The 19428-nt window shown below is 40.3% G+C and overlaps 1 protein-coding gene across 3 annotated transcripts in view; it reads left to right on the forward strand.

Annotated features, from left to right (window-relative positions):
* LOC148333185 (roundabout homolog 2) overlaps positions 1 to 19428 on the forward strand; it is a 51202-nt gene that overhangs the window by 23010 nt on the left and 8764 nt on the right. For all 3 annotated transcript variants that reach the window (XM_088300411.1, XM_088300412.1, XM_088300413.1), the window contains exons 3-15: positions 1395 to 1552; positions 1976 to 2235; positions 2952 to 3079; positions 6773 to 6897; positions 8524 to 8695; positions 9482 to 9687; positions 12149 to 12230; positions 12309 to 12477; positions 14536 to 14702; positions 15030 to 15151; positions 15231 to 15447; positions 15645 to 15763; positions 18210 to 18387. In XM_088300411.1, the coding sequence (XP_088156537.1) occupies positions 1395 to 1552; positions 1976 to 2235; positions 2952 to 3079; positions 6773 to 6897; positions 8524 to 8695; positions 9482 to 9687; positions 12149 to 12230; positions 12309 to 12477; positions 14536 to 14702; positions 15030 to 15151; positions 15231 to 15447; positions 15645 to 15763; positions 18210 to 18387 (2103 nt within the window). The remainder of the gene's footprint in view (positions 1 to 1394; positions 1553 to 1975; positions 2236 to 2951; positions 3080 to 6772; positions 6898 to 8523; positions 8696 to 9481; positions 9688 to 12148; positions 12231 to 12308; positions 12478 to 14535; positions 14703 to 15029; positions 15152 to 15230; positions 15448 to 15644; positions 15764 to 18209; positions 18388 to 19428) is intronic.

Genomic DNA, 19428 nt, shown 5'->3' on the forward strand with positions numbered 1-19428 from the left:
CGATGATTTTATATCCAATTAATAAACGCCATTAGTTGGCTCAGTGTTTTATTTATTGCAGGACTCATGGCAGACGTTTGCTTTCAAAGGCGTTTTTGCACGGTGGGGGTAAGCAATTTTAGACAATTTCAGGTGAAAATAAAAAATACACCGCTGCTCTTGAACGCAACTTATGTTTGAGAGGTGTTGCACGAGTTTGGCAAAACTGCTTCAGTTTCCTCGTTCTGCGGAAGCTGGGAGGTGTAATTGTCGCCTCTTTTGTCTCTCGCAGAGATTTGCTTTCATGACGTTTTCAAAGGTTTTTTCACGGCGGCGGCTTCACATGATCGCGGACTTTGAAGTATTCGGCTGCCGCCGGCTTTAAATCTAAATCAATGCTATCGCTAGATTAGTGATTGAATGTATTATTATTATTTTTTGGTCGTATGTTAATGTGAGTGTGCAATATCAATTTAAAGTATAATACAACTGGAACAAAGCAGTGCCTAGGAACTCAGACAAGCTGGTGTTTTTGTTTTGTTTTTAACTTTCTTTAATGTTGTAATTTTGACTGTACGAGGTTTCTGCTCCACAGCGACAATTTATAATGTGTATGGATAATCCTCCAATGAGCAATTTTCACCCAAAAATGTTTGTGAATTTTTTTTTTTTCTAATTACTAAAAAAAAAATCCACGATTTGATGGATTTGTGGGTGCTGACCCAACCCGAGTATGCGGAGGTCCACTGTCGACCTTGTCTGCGGCGTTCTGCTCCAAAATGTTTTTTTTTTCTTGCGTATTTTGTTAACTGCTAACTTTTCACTTGAAGCGATGATGCTAACGAAGTACTTTTCACCTCCACGTTGAAGCAGATTGAAGTATTTTTCAAAGGGGTACTTTGAGGTACTTGAGGCAGTCTGATAAAAGTTCTCCAAGTTGATCTGTTGAGCGAGATTACAATGATGGATTCTGCCATGGAGGAGACGGCTCGGCTTGACACCTGAGCTTTAGTCTGTCAATCACAGCAGGAAATTAAAAGATATCAAGACTTTGCAAAGTCAAACTTCTCTAACATACACAAGTGCAAACTCCAGACTTAGTCACGTCCAAAGCAACAGTATATTACTGATTTATTTGGAAAGATAACACAATGCTTTTGTAAATACACACAGCCCCCCCCCTTCCTATGAATTATGAATCTGCAATGTTATTTGTTTACTCAGTGTGGAACGGTGAGATGTGAATTATTTATTAGCTCCGCCAGGATGGACAACAGAGGAAAACGCCACAAGAGAAGTCACGCAAATCAAGGCTAAAAGAATTCAAACAAATGTTTCATCAGCAATATGGCCGCCTGCTTCTTGTTTATCTGACGTTGTTATGAACTAATTCAAACTTGTTTCTTCCTTCGCAGTCCTCCGAGATGATTTCCGTCAAGCGCCGAGCGACGTGGTGGTTGCTGCCGGCGAGCCCGCTGTCCTGGAGTGCGTGCCCCCCCGCGGTCACCCGGAACCTTTGGTGTCCTGGAAGCGCAACAACGTCAGGGTCAACACGAAAGATGAACGCATCTCGGTGAGTAATGGCCAAATAACAAGTCAAATGTTCTCGGCGTCCCCATTAGTCTAATCATGGCATTCTGATGAATAATTAATTAATTAAAATTATTCAGGTGAAGACTAATCAAAGCTCACCTGTTTTCTGGGTTTGCTCATGTGATGTACGCAAGCTGAGCATTGAGGCACTGTGATGTCATTTTCAGAAGACAGCAAGTGGCAAAATGGCCGCACCCTGAGATGGATAAAAACGGGTGAATTATGCTATTTAATCCACACGCTTGAAAAGAAAATGTTTGACTTGACTTCCCCTTTAAAATCTAATGTTGCAATTCCTCGCTTATCGTGGTTAATAGGGATAAGAATAGTTTTCATTCCGAAATACTGCTTTAATATGAAATTAGATGCCTTCCCAAATTAACAGTGATGCGGTTATTTTTAGGTGCGCGGAGGCAAACTGATGATCACGCACACCAGGAAAGGCGACGCGGGCATGTACGTGTGCGTGGGCACCAACATGGTGGGCGAGCGCGACAGTGACCCTGCCGAGCTGGTGGTGTATGAGCGACCCGTGCTGGTGCGCAGACCCGTCAACCAGGTGGTCATGGAGGACGACAACGTCGACTTCCTGTGCGAGGTCCACGGCGATCCTCCTCCCACTGTGCGATGGCGGCGAGAGGACGGGGAACTTCCCAGAGGGAGGTTAGCATTAAGTCCTTGAATGGTTTGGAAAAAAATAATGAAATTAATAATAATGAGCTGTAAATTGTTTTTCACATTCTAAATGATACAAAATAATGGACATAATTAATAAAGGGAATTTTATATGAATGAATAATAGCAAATAAATCATTTGATGCTCACTGATTTTTTTTCTCATATAGACTAATCCCCAAATATTTTTTTTTTCTTCAAAAATATTTATTTGAAAAGTGACCTTTAAACAAATCTTTCTTTTCGCCCCTTAAAAACATTCTCATGAAAATGATCACTTTTTTTCTTTGTCTCCAAAATAGACTGAAAAGGCAAACTAGAAGGCGTGTACTGTGTCAGTAGTTGATGAATATGAGTGTTTGGATTAGAGAGCTGACATAAATTAATAAAGAAGGGACAACTAAAGGATTCATTAGTTGCGAAATTATCCTGTGACTGATTTATTGCTCCCTTTTTCTTCCAAGTCAATTCATAGCATACTCGGCTAAGCCTATTAAAAAAATTCTACATTCTAATTTAGTTAATATGTGAAATAAATTGCTGAGGATTAGTTTAATGTCTCATTGGAATGACTTTCCATACTTTGCAACAAAAAGCGTCTGTTCGAACTTATTTGGCCCATAAAACTCGCCTGGCTTCTTAAACCAAATCAACTCATTCTCCAGCTGATAGCATAACTTCCTGCTGCGTTCTGCATTTGTTAGGTTTGAGATCCACAACGGCAACAGTCTGCGTTTATTCCGCGTGAAGGAGCAGGACGACGGGACGTACACCTGCACGTCGGAGAACAGCGTGGGCAAGACTGAGGCCTCGGCCATGCTGCAGGTGCACGGTAAGCAGATGAAGATGAACAACACAACATGCATTTTGTATGCGAGCTGAGCATGCACACGTGCAGATCATGCTCAAGCACGCATAAAAACACGGAGCAGTTCACCCATAGGAGGGTCCGACCAATACGGCCCGTGGGCTATGCATAGCCTGCTGGAGCATATGATGCGGACCGCCATGAATTGTGAAAACCGCTGAGGATATGTAATTTAAAAAATAAATTAATAAAAAATCCCTGAAAATTGTAAAACTGCCATTTGGCACATCAACGTCAGAATATTTTTCATGCCAGGTATTGAGAGAGAGAGAGACAGCGGGGCTGGGATGTGTTTTGATAAAAGATTTTTTTTTAACTTTCATTCAAAATCCCTCCTTGTAAAATCTGGGATTTTTGTTCCTTGTTTTTTTTTCTCCAAAAATATTATTCTTATAAAAAAAACTTTTTTCTTCCTCCAAAAAGGGTTAAATCATCTCCATAAATGTGTGATTTAAAGAAAAAAAAATCATTAATTAAATTACATTTCGGTATATTTTTCGAATAATTGCAGTTTTCTCAGGAATTGAGAATATACTATTAAGAAAAACAAATCCTTACATTTGATTTACTAAATTCAACACACATTTTTTACACATTTATTCACATTTTTTTAATTAATTTTTTACCTTAATCAACATTTTTCTTGATTTTTTTTCCCAACAATTTTCACCTTACAAACTTATTGGAATGAGGGTGAATTGAAAAAAAAAACTTTGTTCCTTATCTTGTTTTGTTTTTGTTTTTTTCAAAAAAATACAACTTCAATCTTCGTTCTTCCCCCCCATGTTTTCAATGTGGCACTAATAATCTGTCCATGTCCACAGCTTCACACATTAAAAAAAAATCTAGTCATTTCCTGTCCAGTGCTTGTTTTGGGCCGAGCTAGTGTTCAGTGCATCTGTCGGGATTACGCTAAACTGTTACAGATTACGCCATTTGACAGATGTTTGCTGGACATGCGCTCGAACTCACTGCCAGCGAGCAGTCCCTGCATTAATAAGACATGGCTCCTCTTCCTCTTTCTCCTTCCTGCTTTTCCTCACGCTTCGAGCCTCTTCCCTTCCTGTGTCTTGATTTAAACACGTTCCTCCACTAATGCTTTTATCAGTCTAAATGAAATCCAATCCCAGCAAATTGCCATTCGCTCCCTTTCGCTGTGTGTTTTTTTTTTCTTTTCTGCACGCTATCGGCGCTTTTGTGATGTCGCTGCGTGTTTCATCCATCTCATTAATTTTCCATCTCTCTTCGTCTTGTTTCAAACCCCATCATCATTCCAGCTGGCCGGCTGCGTAACTCCCACTCCCCTTTTGCACCCCCATGTTGTCTCCCACTTTTGGTTTTATATTCTTATTTTCCTGTTTGACAGACAGCGCCTTTTCCTTTAATTTCAGGAGCACAGGAAACCTGAAGATAAGCATAAATCCAAATTAATACATCACAAGCTCCGAAATTGTTCCATGTCCATGTTTATCCTTCTATTGCTTAAATTAATTCTCACTCTTCCCACACAGCATTTCTTAGTGTCCAATTAGCACAATTACTTATTAATAGAGGAGCAACGTTTGACTCTAAACCGGTCTGATATGCTAAGTAACAGGATTATTGCTTTGACCAATAGTGATTTTAACATCTAAACTGATTTATTATTTTTTTTTAAACCAGTTAAGATCAAATCAGCACGAGAAACCCACGAGAGGATGAAAAAAATGTGCATGTGTTCTTACTACTCTTATAATGTGTGTGGTATACTATACTTTATGATTATTGGCATCTGTGAGCCAAAATCACTCTAAAAACATCCCACACCACAGGATAATCACTCAAGATAATCTTTCACAGACGTCAGATAATTGGATCTTTGCTTACTTTGATCGGAAGGGAATGAAAATACATACTTAAAATCTGTCCTTATTGCCGATTGTGCAGTTTGTGGATCTCACTTCAAAAGAACAATCCCTGAAAGACTAATAAAGCAGGAGGAGGAAATTGTGACTGGTAGTGCAATAACATCATCCATGGACAGGACCCCCAATTATCTTGAGTCTTCGAATTGTTTTTTCTATGTAAGCCTGAAGATTTATTTTGGAGAAAAAGTAACTGTTACCATGGAAAACCAAATTTGCACATTTTAGCCTGTTCTCCAATCTAAAAAAAATATGTTCTTGACAAGGTGTTATTAATACACACTCACATACTGGAATAATTTATGTAAAGCTACTCGAAACGAACAAGTGTAATTGCCTATAAAAGTGTGATACATCATCTGGGCTCGAGTTGAGTCTACTGCTTGCGTGTGTGTGCGTGTCTGTGTGTGTGTGTGTTGAGGCAGCAGCGTTGTGTTTGCATGCATATATGGACAAGAGCAGGCGAGGCAACAGAAGCTCTGCATTCAGAGGCATGTGTGTGTCTGCCAAAGACACAGGCGGCGGAAATCAACATGACGAGATAGTATCATGTGACTCATGCAGCCCATATTCCACACCATATCCCAGTTAAACAGTCCCTTTCATATCATGTCGATCATGCTCCCTCAAAATGTCCATTTCTAAGCGTAGCCGTTACACTGCATTCATTTTTTGACCACTTAACTGCCCAGCAGAAGCTAAAGCACTTTTGTCTTTCATTGGTACAATACGTCCCAGAATGCTTTACAGCCAATGTTTTTTTAGGGTGCGTTTAGAAATTCATTCTGGCGCCCTAACACGTCTCGGAGAGTGGGTGTGTTCAGAGAGGCTTGTGCATGCTCCCCTCACATTAATTTCCAAACGCACCTTATATGATATAAACCAATCCACAGATGATGCTCTGGTTGCACGCTGTCCCCAGTTGGAGTGCCTACAGCAAATTCCACTATTCCTTATTTGAGACATTCTCTGCACATTTGAACAATGCTCCTTAAAGGGGAAGTCAATCCAAAAATGTCTTTACAAGAATATGTTCTATGCAGCCAGACTAGTTGAAACACTGGGTTATCATCACACTTTGCATCACAAAAAAAAAAAAAAAAATAGGGAAAATAGCTGAACACAACTGCAGTTGATCCTTTTTCAAGCTTTGCTGACATCAGATCATTTTTCTTTATCTGTTTGGCTTTTGATGCATATTTTCCCCAAACATTTTGGTACAACCAAAGTCTAATTCTTTTAGGGCAGTGGTGGGCAAACTTTTTGATTTGCGGGTCACAATGGGTTCTAAAATTTGACAGAGGGGCCGGACCAGGAGCAGATGGATGGAGTGTTTTGGTCACCTCACCTCATCGGAGAAAAGAAATTCATTTAATTTTAAATGAAAGTGAACAAAAGCATTACAACAATATATATGTCTTTGGAAAACCACAATATTTCGAAAATAAAACATGAACAAGGTTTATTCATTTAATTTTTTTCATGTTTGGCGGGCCGGATTAAAACGTTTGACGGGCCGCATGTGGCCCCCGGGCCGTAGATTGCCCACACCTGTTTTGGGGCTTTTGGAGCTACCATTGTACATGATCTGATCTTGACGTCTGCTTCCAAACATAAGGGCGGACTAAAAGCCACGAGGTTTAATGGCCTATCCATCATTGATGAGTTGTCCAATCACGTGTGTTCGGAGCAATGATGACAGTGAGGAAAAGAATGTGCTTGACGAGCTCCTTCATTGTCTTCTTCTCTGCAGTGCCGCCTCAGATTGCTCGCAAGCCGCGGGATCAGATAGCGTCCCAGGGGAGGAGCGTCGCCTTCCAGTGCGGCACCACGGGTAACCCCCCGCCTGCCATCTTTTGGCAGAAAGAGGGCAGCCAGGTGAGGAATTTGCAGAGGTGTCAAAAGTATTCACATATATTACTCAAGTCGCTATTGGGATTTAAAAATACTTTTTTAGCTTTTTACTTAAGTAAAAGTATCAAAGTAGCTGTTTTAAAAAATAATTAAAGTATTAAAGTAAAAGTAATGTGAGGAGAATAAAAATGTATTGAAGCAGATCGTATAAATTGGGTTTTCTGATTAATCTTGTCTGCATGAAATAATAATTAATCCCACACAGAAATGTTTGACTTAGTTTGAAGGCCGCATCACAGGGTCATACTGAGCACCACCTCACCTCCCCACAAAAAAATGTTTATAAAGGCCATAATGATTATAATGTTAAATTAAAATGTTGCTTTGAACGCTACCTGTTTCAGCAGCATATATTAAAAAATTATCACATTTAGTAGGCCTACAAGGCAAATACTTTAAAAATGCCATGCGTAATATTTGGATTTGGTCAAATTTCAAATATCACACACCAACCAAATGAGCTTGCAACATTTAATCACATCCTGTTGCTTGTCAGTAAAAAAAGGCATCTCTCGCTCTAAATTCGGAGCCATAGCAAACATACTAGATGTAAACTAGAATTTCTTTGTGTCTAAGGAGTATAAAGTACAAGTATTTGCATAAAATTATAGAAAGTCGGCTGAAAAATAACTACTCCACTAAAGTATAGATACCCCAAATTTCTACTCACGTAAGGTAATGAAGTGTTTTTAATTCGTTACTCGACACCTCTGGGAATTTGAATCGTAAAGTCGCTTGAACGCCGAGGTGACTCCGGGCAAAACTTGTGACACCTTCTTGGAAGACATTGCGGCATACGGTGGAAGGAGCTCGTGTAGAGCGGATGGGAGGAGAGGTGGAGGAGGAAGTATAGCAGGTGTGAAGTGCCTCTGCGGGCGTTACTTGAAGACAAACGGTGTCCTCTTTCCACGTGGCAACTATAAATAATCAGCAAGAAACTGCTTCAAATGATTTTTTTTTTTGGTCTGCCTCAAGCCAACTGACAAACTTGGTTTGATTTATTTTTTTTTTGGTCAGGGTGTTCTGTTTGTGGGGATTATATGCAGCCTTCTAACCCCGGTCCTTCCACTCAACTTTAAGCCTCTTACAGGAATAACATGCATGGGTGTGCTAACGCATCCCACTCGGGAAAATCGAAGAAAAAGTGTGAGCCATCTGTTAGTGGCCATCATGTGGAAAACATCAAAAGAACCCTTGTTAACCTTTTTTTTTTTTTCAATTTTTTATTACTCCCAATTTTCTAACGCAGACTCCTGTGTTTTCCCAAAAGTAGAGTAACATTAACTACATCAATTTATGAATGCTTTTGTCTGATTGACCTACTTGAACTCTCTTGTTCATTAAAAACACAGGAAGATGAAGAAATACTTTCATATAGTGTCCGTCCATTGAATCAACAGCTCCTTTTTTGTAAAATAAAATGTAGTCCATCTGAACTCTGTTGGCAGCCAAAAATAAACTATACCGTGTGTGGGTTTGTCTTTTTATCGCCACCTAGGGAACTGGAGTGGAACAGCATCCATCGACATAATTCTTTTACCTTGCTCAATTGCACGAGCCGCTGTCATGTTGTCGTTGGTGTATTTTTAGATGTTGCTGTTCCCTGGACAACCGCCATCCCAGTCGGGTCGTTACTCCGTGTCCATGAAAGGCGAGCTGACCGTCACTGACGTCCATCCGGAGGACTCTGGCTTCTACATTTGCCAGGCCATCAGTGTGGCGGGAAGCGTGCTGAGCAAGGCCCTACTAGAAGTCGAAGGAGGTATGATTAATCTGTTACCCCATAATATCGATTTTTAGTTGGCGATAATTCTTGCGGGTGACAGACTCTTTGGCACTACCCATAAACAAACTCTTACATGTTGTTTGAGATTCAGAAAAGAGTAAATTGCTAAAACGCCAGCTGTTTTTTTTACATTTTAACATCCATCGATCCATTATGTGCGCTTCTCCTCACAAGGGGCACGGGCGTGCTGGAGCCCATCTCAGCTATCTTCTGGCAGTAAGCGGGGTCACCCTAAACTGGTTGCCAGCCAATCACAAGGCACACACAGACAAACAAACATCCGCGCTCACACTCATACCTAGGGACAATTTGATCTTCAATTGACCTGCCAGGCATGTTTTTGAAATGTGGGAGGAAACCGGAGCACCCGGAGAAAACCCACACAGACATGGGGAGAACATGCAAACTCCACACAGGAAAGCCAGAGCCGGAATCGAACCCTCCACCTCTGCACTGTGAGGCCAACGTGCTTACCAGCCGTCCACTGTGCCGCCCTACATTTTAACCATTTATTAAAAATTTCAGACATGCTCATTGAGGGACTGTCTAATTAGTATATTGGCTTCTCTATTGCTCGGATTAATGAAGCAGACTTGTATGCTTCTGAAATTAATTTACATTAGCCATTATTTTTGGGGGCAAAATGACTCAAAGACACGCCAAGCAAATGTTTTATACATAGATTATAATAAAATGCCTTCCACAAACCTGATGATGAAGGTTATTGTTATGAAATTGTCTTTTCCAATCCCTCCATGGTAGGACCTTCAGGCCAGATCCCCCCAATTATTCGCCAAGGCCCAGCCAATCACACGGTGTCCCGCGGCGCCACAGCCCGCCTGCACTGCCGAGTCATGGGAGGAACCTCAGTCAAGATTTCGTGGGAGAAGGACGGAGACATGATTGAGGGGAACGATGCTCGCTTGACGTTGGCCGAGAATGGCACATTGGAAATACGAGACATAAAGGTGAGCAACAATTGGGGATACTTAAAAGCCAAAAATAAAGCCAAATAAATACAAATTGATTCTTTTTAGTCTTACTTAATGATTATGTTGACTGCACACACCACTTTAGTGTTTGAACGACTTCAGAGTCGCCACTAAATGATAGTCCAGTTGACGTTCATTTATTGATATCATGGATATTTTTTCTAATGTCAACTTGCAGTTGTTTATGTGTTATGCACAACAGTGACTTTGATAATAATATAATAATAATTTAGAATATTTTTTGGATTAGTGACATCTCAAACAGTCTATAAAATAATAGTAATAGTAGTGGTAGTAGTAGTAGTAGTATTTAGTAGTGTGTGTGTCTACATTTTGACATGTGTGCGTGTGTACGTACAGTACATACGTTACATGACTTCAACTTCTAAATTTAAATCAACTCCGTCTTCTTTTCTCTCTTCCGTGACACTCTTTTTAGTAGATTTAACATGACCAACACTTTTTCCAATCACAAGCTGTTTGTAACGGTTGAATTTCCCGAGCTGCCATGTTCACAAAGTTTCACATTATTTTGATACGTGACCTCATGCAAAAGAGACCCAATGCTGTCATCTGCTGGCCATACTTTTTTTTTTTAATAACTTAATAACTCTGCCCATTCCCATAAAAAAATGGTTAGGAGCCCCATTGACTCAAAGAGTTTGTCAACTTCAAGCTAGTATCATCATTGCAAAGCGGTTGAAGTGGACACAGCGACATGCTGTATATGCGGACACCCCTCACATCAACCATCAAATGCTTTACGTTTAGCTCAGTGCCCCGGCTGGCCCATCGGAATTATAGAGCAGTAAAGGTGGTGATGCGGGTGCCCATGGCAACAGCACAGCTTTTTATGATGATACCAAGGTTAAATTCTAAAACTTTTTAAAATCTCCGAATAGGCTTCGGGTCATAGGTAAACGAGCATGTCTGACCTTCATCATCCTTTTAGCTTTTCTCTCACATTCACATCGCCTTTCATGCCGAATTTCAATTTGGTTCAAAACATTCAGAGTGACTTTCAATGAGCAATATCTCCGAGGTGGCACGTTTCTCTCTCCGTTGCAATTACGTGCTCACATGGTGTATAATTGTAATGTTAATGAAGGCTCCTGTTTGCAAATGCTAATGCACTTGGCTTTGATGAAGGAGTGGGCGCTAACGGTGTCGTAACCCCACCTGGAGGTTGGCGAGGCGGCATCGTTTATCCTTCATTGACTGGAGTTAGCCGATTAATCATCTAACTGGCTTCTAATTAAAAGTCCTGCTTATTGGCTGCTTTTGCAAACGTAACATTAACATTTGCGCCAGTGCACCACAGAGAGGAAGAGGAGTGGGTTGATCTGCTTTGGCAATGTGCTCAATGGAACAGAAGAGATGCATTAGTGTAGCATCGAGGGGGTGTCAAGGGAGTCCAAAAAAAAAAAAAAAGAGTAGAAATGAAGATGACGCGTCAGGGACTAAAAATATTTACCCCGCCGGTGCACCGACATCATGCCATCAATATTTCATTGTGGAGCTGAAGTCATCTTAAGATGTTCACCTGCTTGCACACCGCCAAGGTCAACACTGCAGAGCATGATCTCATTAGGTCTCGGGATCTTTGCAGCAGTGCAATGCAGTGCGGGGTGGGGCAGTACCAGTCTTGATACTAACTGCTACAAAATGTGCTGCCCTTGTGGCACACGATGCTTAAATTACAAATAGAGCATATTGTCGCTGTCCTGTGAAAAAAAATAAACTGAAGTGCATTTTTTTCCCCATTTTTTATTTTTATGTGAATGGGGTTTTTTGCAACACAGCCCAGTAGGAAATGTTGAAATGTCATTCCGTGCAAGTTTTGCACCCCGGGTAGCGAATCCTGCACTATGCAAAAATGAAAATACTCAAAGATTTGAGGACCAATTATCCAAGCAGTCCTATTAAATTTGGTGGCATGTCAGGGGTGGGCAAACTTTTTGATTGGCGGGCCACAATGTGTTCTAAAATTTGACAAAGGGGCCGGAGCAGATGCAATGTTTTGATAACCTCACCTCATTGGAGAAAAAAAAATACATTTAATTTGAAATGAAAGTGAACAAAAGCATTACAACAATATATGTCTTTGAAAAACCACAGTATTTAGAAAATAAAACATTAACATGGTTTATTCATTTAATTTTTTTCAAGTTTGGCGGGCCGGATTAAAACGTTTAACGGGCCGCATGTGGCCCCCGGGCCGTAGTTTGCCCACGCCTGTGGTATATGATTACTTCAGGAAGCATAGTTTGTTCTGACTTTGTTCTAATCCCTAATGTTGTTTTATCTGTGCCCCCCCCCTCAGGAGAACCCCAAGCCATAAAATTGTTATAGCATCCAGTCCGCAGTTTTATATCTCCAATATTTTTGTGGAGCTTGAAGCCCGTGTTGTCTTCAGATGTTGACGTGTGCCCAACAGGAAGCAGACTCTGGCATGTACACGTGCGTGGCGTCCAGCCCCACAGGCGAGTCGAGCTGGAGCGGGGTGCTAACTGTCAGAGGTACTTTGTGTCCGAGTTACCCTTTTTGTGGAGCAACACGTCATCCACAAAACCACTCAGTGTCCACTTCCTCCACAGAAGGCCCCATCTCTTCCCACTCACGAATTTCAGAGTTCATCCAGCTGCCTGGGCCTCCACAGAAGCCCGTGGTTACCGACGTGACCAAGAACAGCGTCACCCTCACCTGGCAGTCCAACCCGCACGAGGGAGGGGCCGCTGTCACCTCTTACGTCCTTGAGGCCTTCAGGTATGTGCGGTATCAGTCTACACTCAATGGTCACTTTATTAGGAACACTTGCACCATGTCATGCGGTGGTTTTTCCATTGACGTCACCCTCAGAGTCATGTTTTCCTGTAGCTGCAAAGTTTCAATGTCCAATGTGGAAAATTGTTTGTCCAGAAACAATTAAGTGTGGTGAGAGGTGTATGCAGCTCCCAATAGATCAATACTATCAATATCTGCAAAGAGGAAGCTGTTAAGTGGTGGCATATCTCTTGAGTTTTTAACTATGCGCATACCGTTTTAAGTTCTGATTTGTTTTGTTTAGTTTTCAAAACTTGCAACTATTCCATCAGAATGTTTTCTTTCCATACATACAAATTAATTTAGGATCATTAAAAAACAGGGATCCTATAGCTAAAAAATTTGACGCAATAGGAAAAAAACTGTGATTAGATTTGGATTCTACACCCAAGAATTTGTTTAAAATAGTTTCTCAGACCTAACACAACATGTCTGGCAACGTAATGTCCCTCTGAGGGAAAGCAGAATTACAATGTAATAAAGTATTTGTTTGGAATAAAAAAAAATAGCTTGACAATGAAAATGCCCCAAAAAATTCTCAACTAAGACATATGTAGATTTTTTTTTTGCTTTTTTGCTTTGAGTATCGATGGCTGGTATCCGCAGTTTCCAAAAAAACAAAGCAAGTATTGACCTGGTACGTTACCTGGCATCATGATTTTCCCATCCATCCATCCAAGTCAGACATTTTGGCTTTAGAACCCCCCTCCCCTCCATTTTTTTTTTTCTTAAAAGAAAATCACCAGTTATTTCAATGCACCCCACGCTGTGTTGCTGTCTGTTTTAATTTGTTACCCCCCCCCCCCTATTGAAGGCTAGCCTCTTCATCTCAAATCATTTACTTTTCACCAATGACTCATTGGCACCCAAGGGCTCGATAGTTCTGTTAAGTGACGTGGAGCGACACAAGCTGCGTCAGGGGCGAGAGATCCAAAAGCGAGAATGGAAAGTTTACTGCAGAAGAGGAGAAAGGGTTGAGAATGATTGCAGTGGTCACATTTGCAACTCTGTCCTGTCTCTTGGGCCACGGCAGCTCACGCTCAAAGTCCGCCAAGTCGTTTGTTAGAGATGTTTGCGCAATATCAGCGGCTACACACACTGGACACTACATTAGGCTCACCATATCATGAAAAGCAGTGGTGGCAGAAGTATAGTGGTGCGGTTCGGCACCAGTGGATTCGGGATTCAATTATTCACATTTATTTCAATATTTTATTTTTTTCATTTAATCAGCCATTATTGCCTCTTTTAAATTTGGCAAAAATCCTTTGAATTTTTTTTCTGACTGTTTTTCTTTTTACACATTTCAAAATAAGCCAAAGATAATGTTGATGATACATTGCCTACCCCTCCCAAAATGGCCCCAAAAAAAAAATCACATTATTGCAAATCTTTCTATCTTTGTAATGTTAAACAAATACTTAAGTACAAAGTATTAATTTTCAGCTTGTAATTCATATCTTTATTGTTGTAAGCATTAACGGGCTGAGGAATAATTAATTTAATTAATTCTATATTTTTTGTATTAATCAGCAGATTTATTTAATTAATTAATAAATACCTGACACATCTACTCAAGTCCTCAAGTATTTGTACTTGATTACCAGATCTACCAGTGATGAAAAGAGCACCTATTTGTCACGTTAATACTCTAGCTGTAGTTTATTACTCTAATAGCGTTTTGATGGCAATGTGATTTCAAATGTCATTGCCGCTGCAACTTTCATCAACCTTCTTATCATTTCATTAAAATTACCTTGTTATCAGCAGATACAGCGATACGTGAGTGAAACAATGCTAACACGAGCACACAAAGGGCAGCTTATTTAAAATGTTGTGCATTTCATTATCAGCATCAGCAAGCATCCCTTCAGGTTCACCTTTCGGAGTGACATTACGTCTCATTTTGTCTACCGTCAGCAAATTCGCTCATTCGTTTTGGTAAAGTCTCAGCGCAGTGACGGCATTTTGTTTGACGGCTTGAACGATTGTCGCCTGCAGCCAATCGGTGGGCAGCACCTGGCAGACGGTGGCCGACCACGTGCGGCACGAGCGGCACACCGTCGTGGGGCTTTTGCCCAACACTGTTTACCTCTTCATCGTCAGAGCCCTCAACTCTTACGGCCTGAGTGACCCCAGCCCCATCTCGGAACCTGTCCGGACCCAGGGTGAGAACCAAATCCTGAAGTGCGCTTATGCCTTGTTTCCAAACAAAAACACCTCTGAACCACATTTCTACCATTACTACTACCTACATTTGCTAGCTCACGCATGCTAGCTCGGTAGAGAGAATTTATGTTTCACTCGACAAAATAGTCCATGTTAAAAATAAATAAAACTAATACAAACTAAACCAAAAGTATTTAAAAAATAAAAGCAAATCAAAACTAACAAACCTGCTCTAAACTATTCTCTCCTTGTTTGGAAGTCAACCAAAGTTCACCATTTTCTGCTAATTCGCTGTGGTTGGGTACTTATAGAAGTGTGTTTTCCAGATGGGAGTCCTCCAGAAACAGGCGTGGACCACAGACAGGTGCAGAGGGAACTTGGCGAGATGTCGGTTTACCTGTCAAAGCCCGTCGTTCTATCTCCCACCAGTGCCAAGATTTCTTGGACTGTGAGTTGTTTATCTTTTGAAAAGCGTCTCCATAATCGGATCACTGAAATTGCGCTTCTTCTGCGCCAACTCTCTGCAGGTTGCCCGCCATTCCCCCAACGTTCAGGGTTACCGCGTGTTTTACCGCACCATCGGCAGCTCCTGGCTGGTCCAGGATGTGGAGGCCACGTCGGATCACAGCGCCGTCTTAGAGGATTTGCTCCGCAACGCTGAATATGAGGTGAAGATAAGACCTTACTTCAATGAGCTGCAGGGACACGACAGCCTCATGGTGTTGCTGCGCACCCCGGAGGAAGGTAAATGACATCACGGGCAAGAATTCAATCCCATTCAATTTTATTTATACAGCGCCAAATCACAACAGAGGTTTTCTCAGGGCACTTTACGCAGCAGGTCTCGAACCAAACTGCCACTAAGGGAGAAACGTCGAGCGGAACGGAGAATGAACAACAAATAATCATACCCATGCCATTTTTTTTGTATCGCTATGCAGTCTTGAGCGCAGCACCGCAGGCGGTGTCAGTGGTTCAGCTCACCAACAGCTCCAGTATCAGCGTGTCCTGGGAGCCGCCGCCTCATAGTACTTATAGCGGCATCATTCGAGAGTACAAGGTGAGTTCATTGCAGTTTCTCATGTGAAGGAACATCTTGGATCAGCAGCTACTTATACTTGGTTACTTACTTACTGTACTCTCTGCAATAAAAGTTGATGCAATGCATATGTCTTCTTATATATACACAGAGAGAGAGGGGGGGGTGAGAGGGAGGGAGGGAGAGAGAGAGAGAGAGAGACTGAAATTGTATTTCAATCATCAGGCGCAGGGAGATTTAAAAATACCATTTTTTTTTTTAATTGAAATGTGTCGGTTAAAAAAAATGTAAGGGCAGATATTAAGCCCTTCAGCAATGCCTCTGTGCTGTATATGTGAAATAAACTATTGTATTTATTCATAACTAACTAAATAAATAACTAATATATATACTTGAATTCAAATTTTGGTGATTCGGTTTGATATAAAAAAAAACAAAAAAAACAAACGCAATTGCCATCTTTAATTCAAAATTTCAGTATTTGCATAGAATTCATATATATGAAAAATGAATAATTTGTATATATTTTTAATTTATTTATTTATCAATATTCTTTCATATACATATTATATAACCAACTTCACCAACTTGGTCAGCTTGACATTTGCACCACTGCCTGTTCGTATTCGTCACAATGATGCAGTAAAGGCGAGGAAGCGCAGTTCTTACTTACTGCAGCTGAAATACGTGCATCCAAGTCATTGGCAGCAGCTGGGTGATGAAAATGGAACAAACCGTGTTTTTTAATCCACCTTTGCTCTCTATCTATCCACTTGCATTATGGAATTAGTGATTACTCACGGCTCCTTATCTGCTGCCAGTACGTGCTGTTGTCATTGCGTTCTCAGCTCCGCCGTTCCTGTCATCTTCTCTCAGCACACTGATAAAAAAGGCAGCGTTCTGATTATCTGCTCTCTCCCAGTGTGTGCGCCATGCTTATGACTCAGACTTCAGGCCTCATTTCGGTGAAGAAAAGAAAAAAAAAACCTTGAAGCGCAGCACAGACTTGTATTGTTTTGATTCGGTGTGCACGTCTGTCTGTGATATAGTAATGAGAGAAAGGACGATTGTGATCTGCCTCAGGCAAGGATCACTTTTAATCCCCTTAAACCACTCGCCATGTTTGCTCCAACGATCCCTCTGACTGGAAAGTAAACTAAATATTGTTTCAGGTATAACTTTTCATCATAGTTAAACACCCCTAACCCGCACCCCCTGAAAACACAATATTTTCTTTTCTATTTTATGCAGTCATGACAGCAAACCTCCAAACGAGCTGTGTGCTCATTAGCTGCGCGAGTGCTTTACCGGGCACAATTCTCAAGCAACATTCCAAAAAGAACAATTGTTTTGGGTTTTTTTTTCCCATCAAAGTAACAACCCTTGTCTTTTTTTTTTTTTATTTCACGCCATAGATGTCTGAGACTGAGGCAGAGCAGACAAAAGTATGGTTTTCATGATTAATCTGTTGCAAAAAGTCCTAAAAAAAAAACAGTTGTATAAAAACTGAATCAGTTTTTGCTATAAGAAATCATGTACATCCGAGAAGGCACAAGGTAAATTAACCTGTTGCCTTGCATACAATAGAATATGTCACATGCTGAGTGAATTTTTCTGGTAAACTAATTTTAGAGTAACACGTGGCCCCAATTTGGGAGTTTTTCGAGCTACTGGCCACTGGTTGTTTGAGATTTATTTACGTTTTCTTTTTAATCATTTTCTGAATCGCAAGAAAGCTATAGATACACCACCACTTGGAAGACGTGAAAAGCAAATCGAGCCACCCAAATGGTTTTTTTTTCCTGATTCTGATATTTGGCAGAAAAAAATTCAGATCATTTAATCGGCCAATTAATTAAAAAAAATTAAATAACTAAGTAAATAAATTAAATGTCATTATCTTTGTCTTTCGTTGTCGCATGTAAATGTGTAAATAACCCACCTAAATTGTCTTTTATTTTTGGCTGATTTTAAAATAGCTAAAAAAGTATTAATCGGTTGGGTACTTAATTGATTGGGTTGTTCTGAAATGCCCTCACATGTGGGCAAGGAGAGCCCTCGTCCCGGGTACGCTCCCAGCTGTTTATTGAAAATGAGAACACTTGCCAGAAGCTGCTGTAGTTCACAACTTCTACCCCGACATTCAGGCAAATTTAGACTCCAACTCCTGGTGCCACTCACTAGGCCACGCCCCTTAAAGGTGGGACTCCAACACACGAATACTAAACAATGTACAGTAATTGTACCTTATTAAGTCAGTGTATGTATTTTCTTGCAGTCTCTATTTTATGTTTTTATACCATACATTATTGTTTGTCACGAAAAAAAATAATAATTCTAGACAGGTACTGCATATACTTTTTGTGCCAAGAGATTTTTGTCATGTGAAATACGGGATGCGTTTTGGCTTAGCTGAGTTTGGGAAAGACTGTCGCATACTGTGAGCAAGTCCGTGTGTTGTGTTCAGGTGTGGTGTGTGAGCAGCAGCTTGGACCAGGAGAAGCACGTCAACCGAACGGTGGACGGGGCCGTCGTGTCCATCTTGCTCAACGGCTTGCTTCCCGACGTGCGCTACGTCGTCACCGTGGCTGCCGTAACCAGCCTGGGCGTCGGCACCTCCAGCTCGCCTGTCCATCTTGTCCTCAGTGAGTCTGACGCACTGGCGACATCATCTGTCGCCTCAACTAATTAACTTTGTTATACTGTAGTTCATATGATCAGGATTATTGATAATCATTGATTTATGACAAATTTTCTACAAAGACTTTCTTAGTCATTCACATTTTTTGTCTTCATTAATATTTTTGTACGCATTTATTTATTAATATTATGTTATGATGTTTTTTTTATTATTTTACAATATTATGGTTACTTTTAATAGTTCAATTCATCAATCTGTTGGTAAATAAATATATAGCAAAATGATATCTATGTATTATTTATTTCTGTGAGCCTTTCATTTTTTAATTATTTTATTTGTATTATTTATTTTTATTATATAATTATTTTAACTTGTTCCCATTATTTTCATTTATTTATTTGAGGGGTGCACTGGCTAATCAGCCCTTAAAATAAAACGGATCTTCTCCACTGACCTCATCTCCCTCTGCAGAGGTCCGAAAGAATCAGCCACTGTCCTCGTCCGCTGTGAGATGACGAATAGGCTTTTCGTTTTTCTTTGGGAGAACTACTTGGACTTCATGTGCTGTTAAAGCAACCCGCTGGTTTTGTTTCGCGGATATTGTTCAGAACATTGAAGGATCATGCTGTTGGTTATGAAAAAAAAAATAATAAAGTCATCGGCAAAAATTGGGATTGTTTGAATTGAATCGGTCATTGCTCAGAAAATAGTAATCAGTGCACCCCTAATTTATTCATTTATGTATTTATTTTTAAATCATTTTGGCTTTTATCTATGTAGCTAACAATTGTGTACTTTCACTGACTTTTTGAATCCCCCTTTTTAATTCATATATGTTCCATTTTTTTTTTTATTCCCATATATCGATCTATATCATCTCATCTCTGAATCTCTATGAATTATCCTATTTCTTTTTTGCTCTTGTTTTTCCTATTTACATGCATTTATCATTTCTTTCATCATCTTTTGTTTTTCTTTGCTTATTTATCATTTTCAAAATGTATTGTCATTAGTATTTTTCTTATTGTTAGTTTTTGTTGTTCAC

This window comes from Idiotropiscis lumnitzeri, chromosome 7, assembly GCF_059441095.1.
Source record: "Idiotropiscis lumnitzeri isolate Australia: NSW breed Sydney's pygmy pipehorse chromosome 7, RoL_Ilum_1.0, whole genome shotgun sequence".
Taxonomy (NCBI): Eukaryota; Metazoa; Chordata; class Actinopteri; order Syngnathiformes; family Syngnathidae; genus Idiotropiscis; species Idiotropiscis lumnitzeri.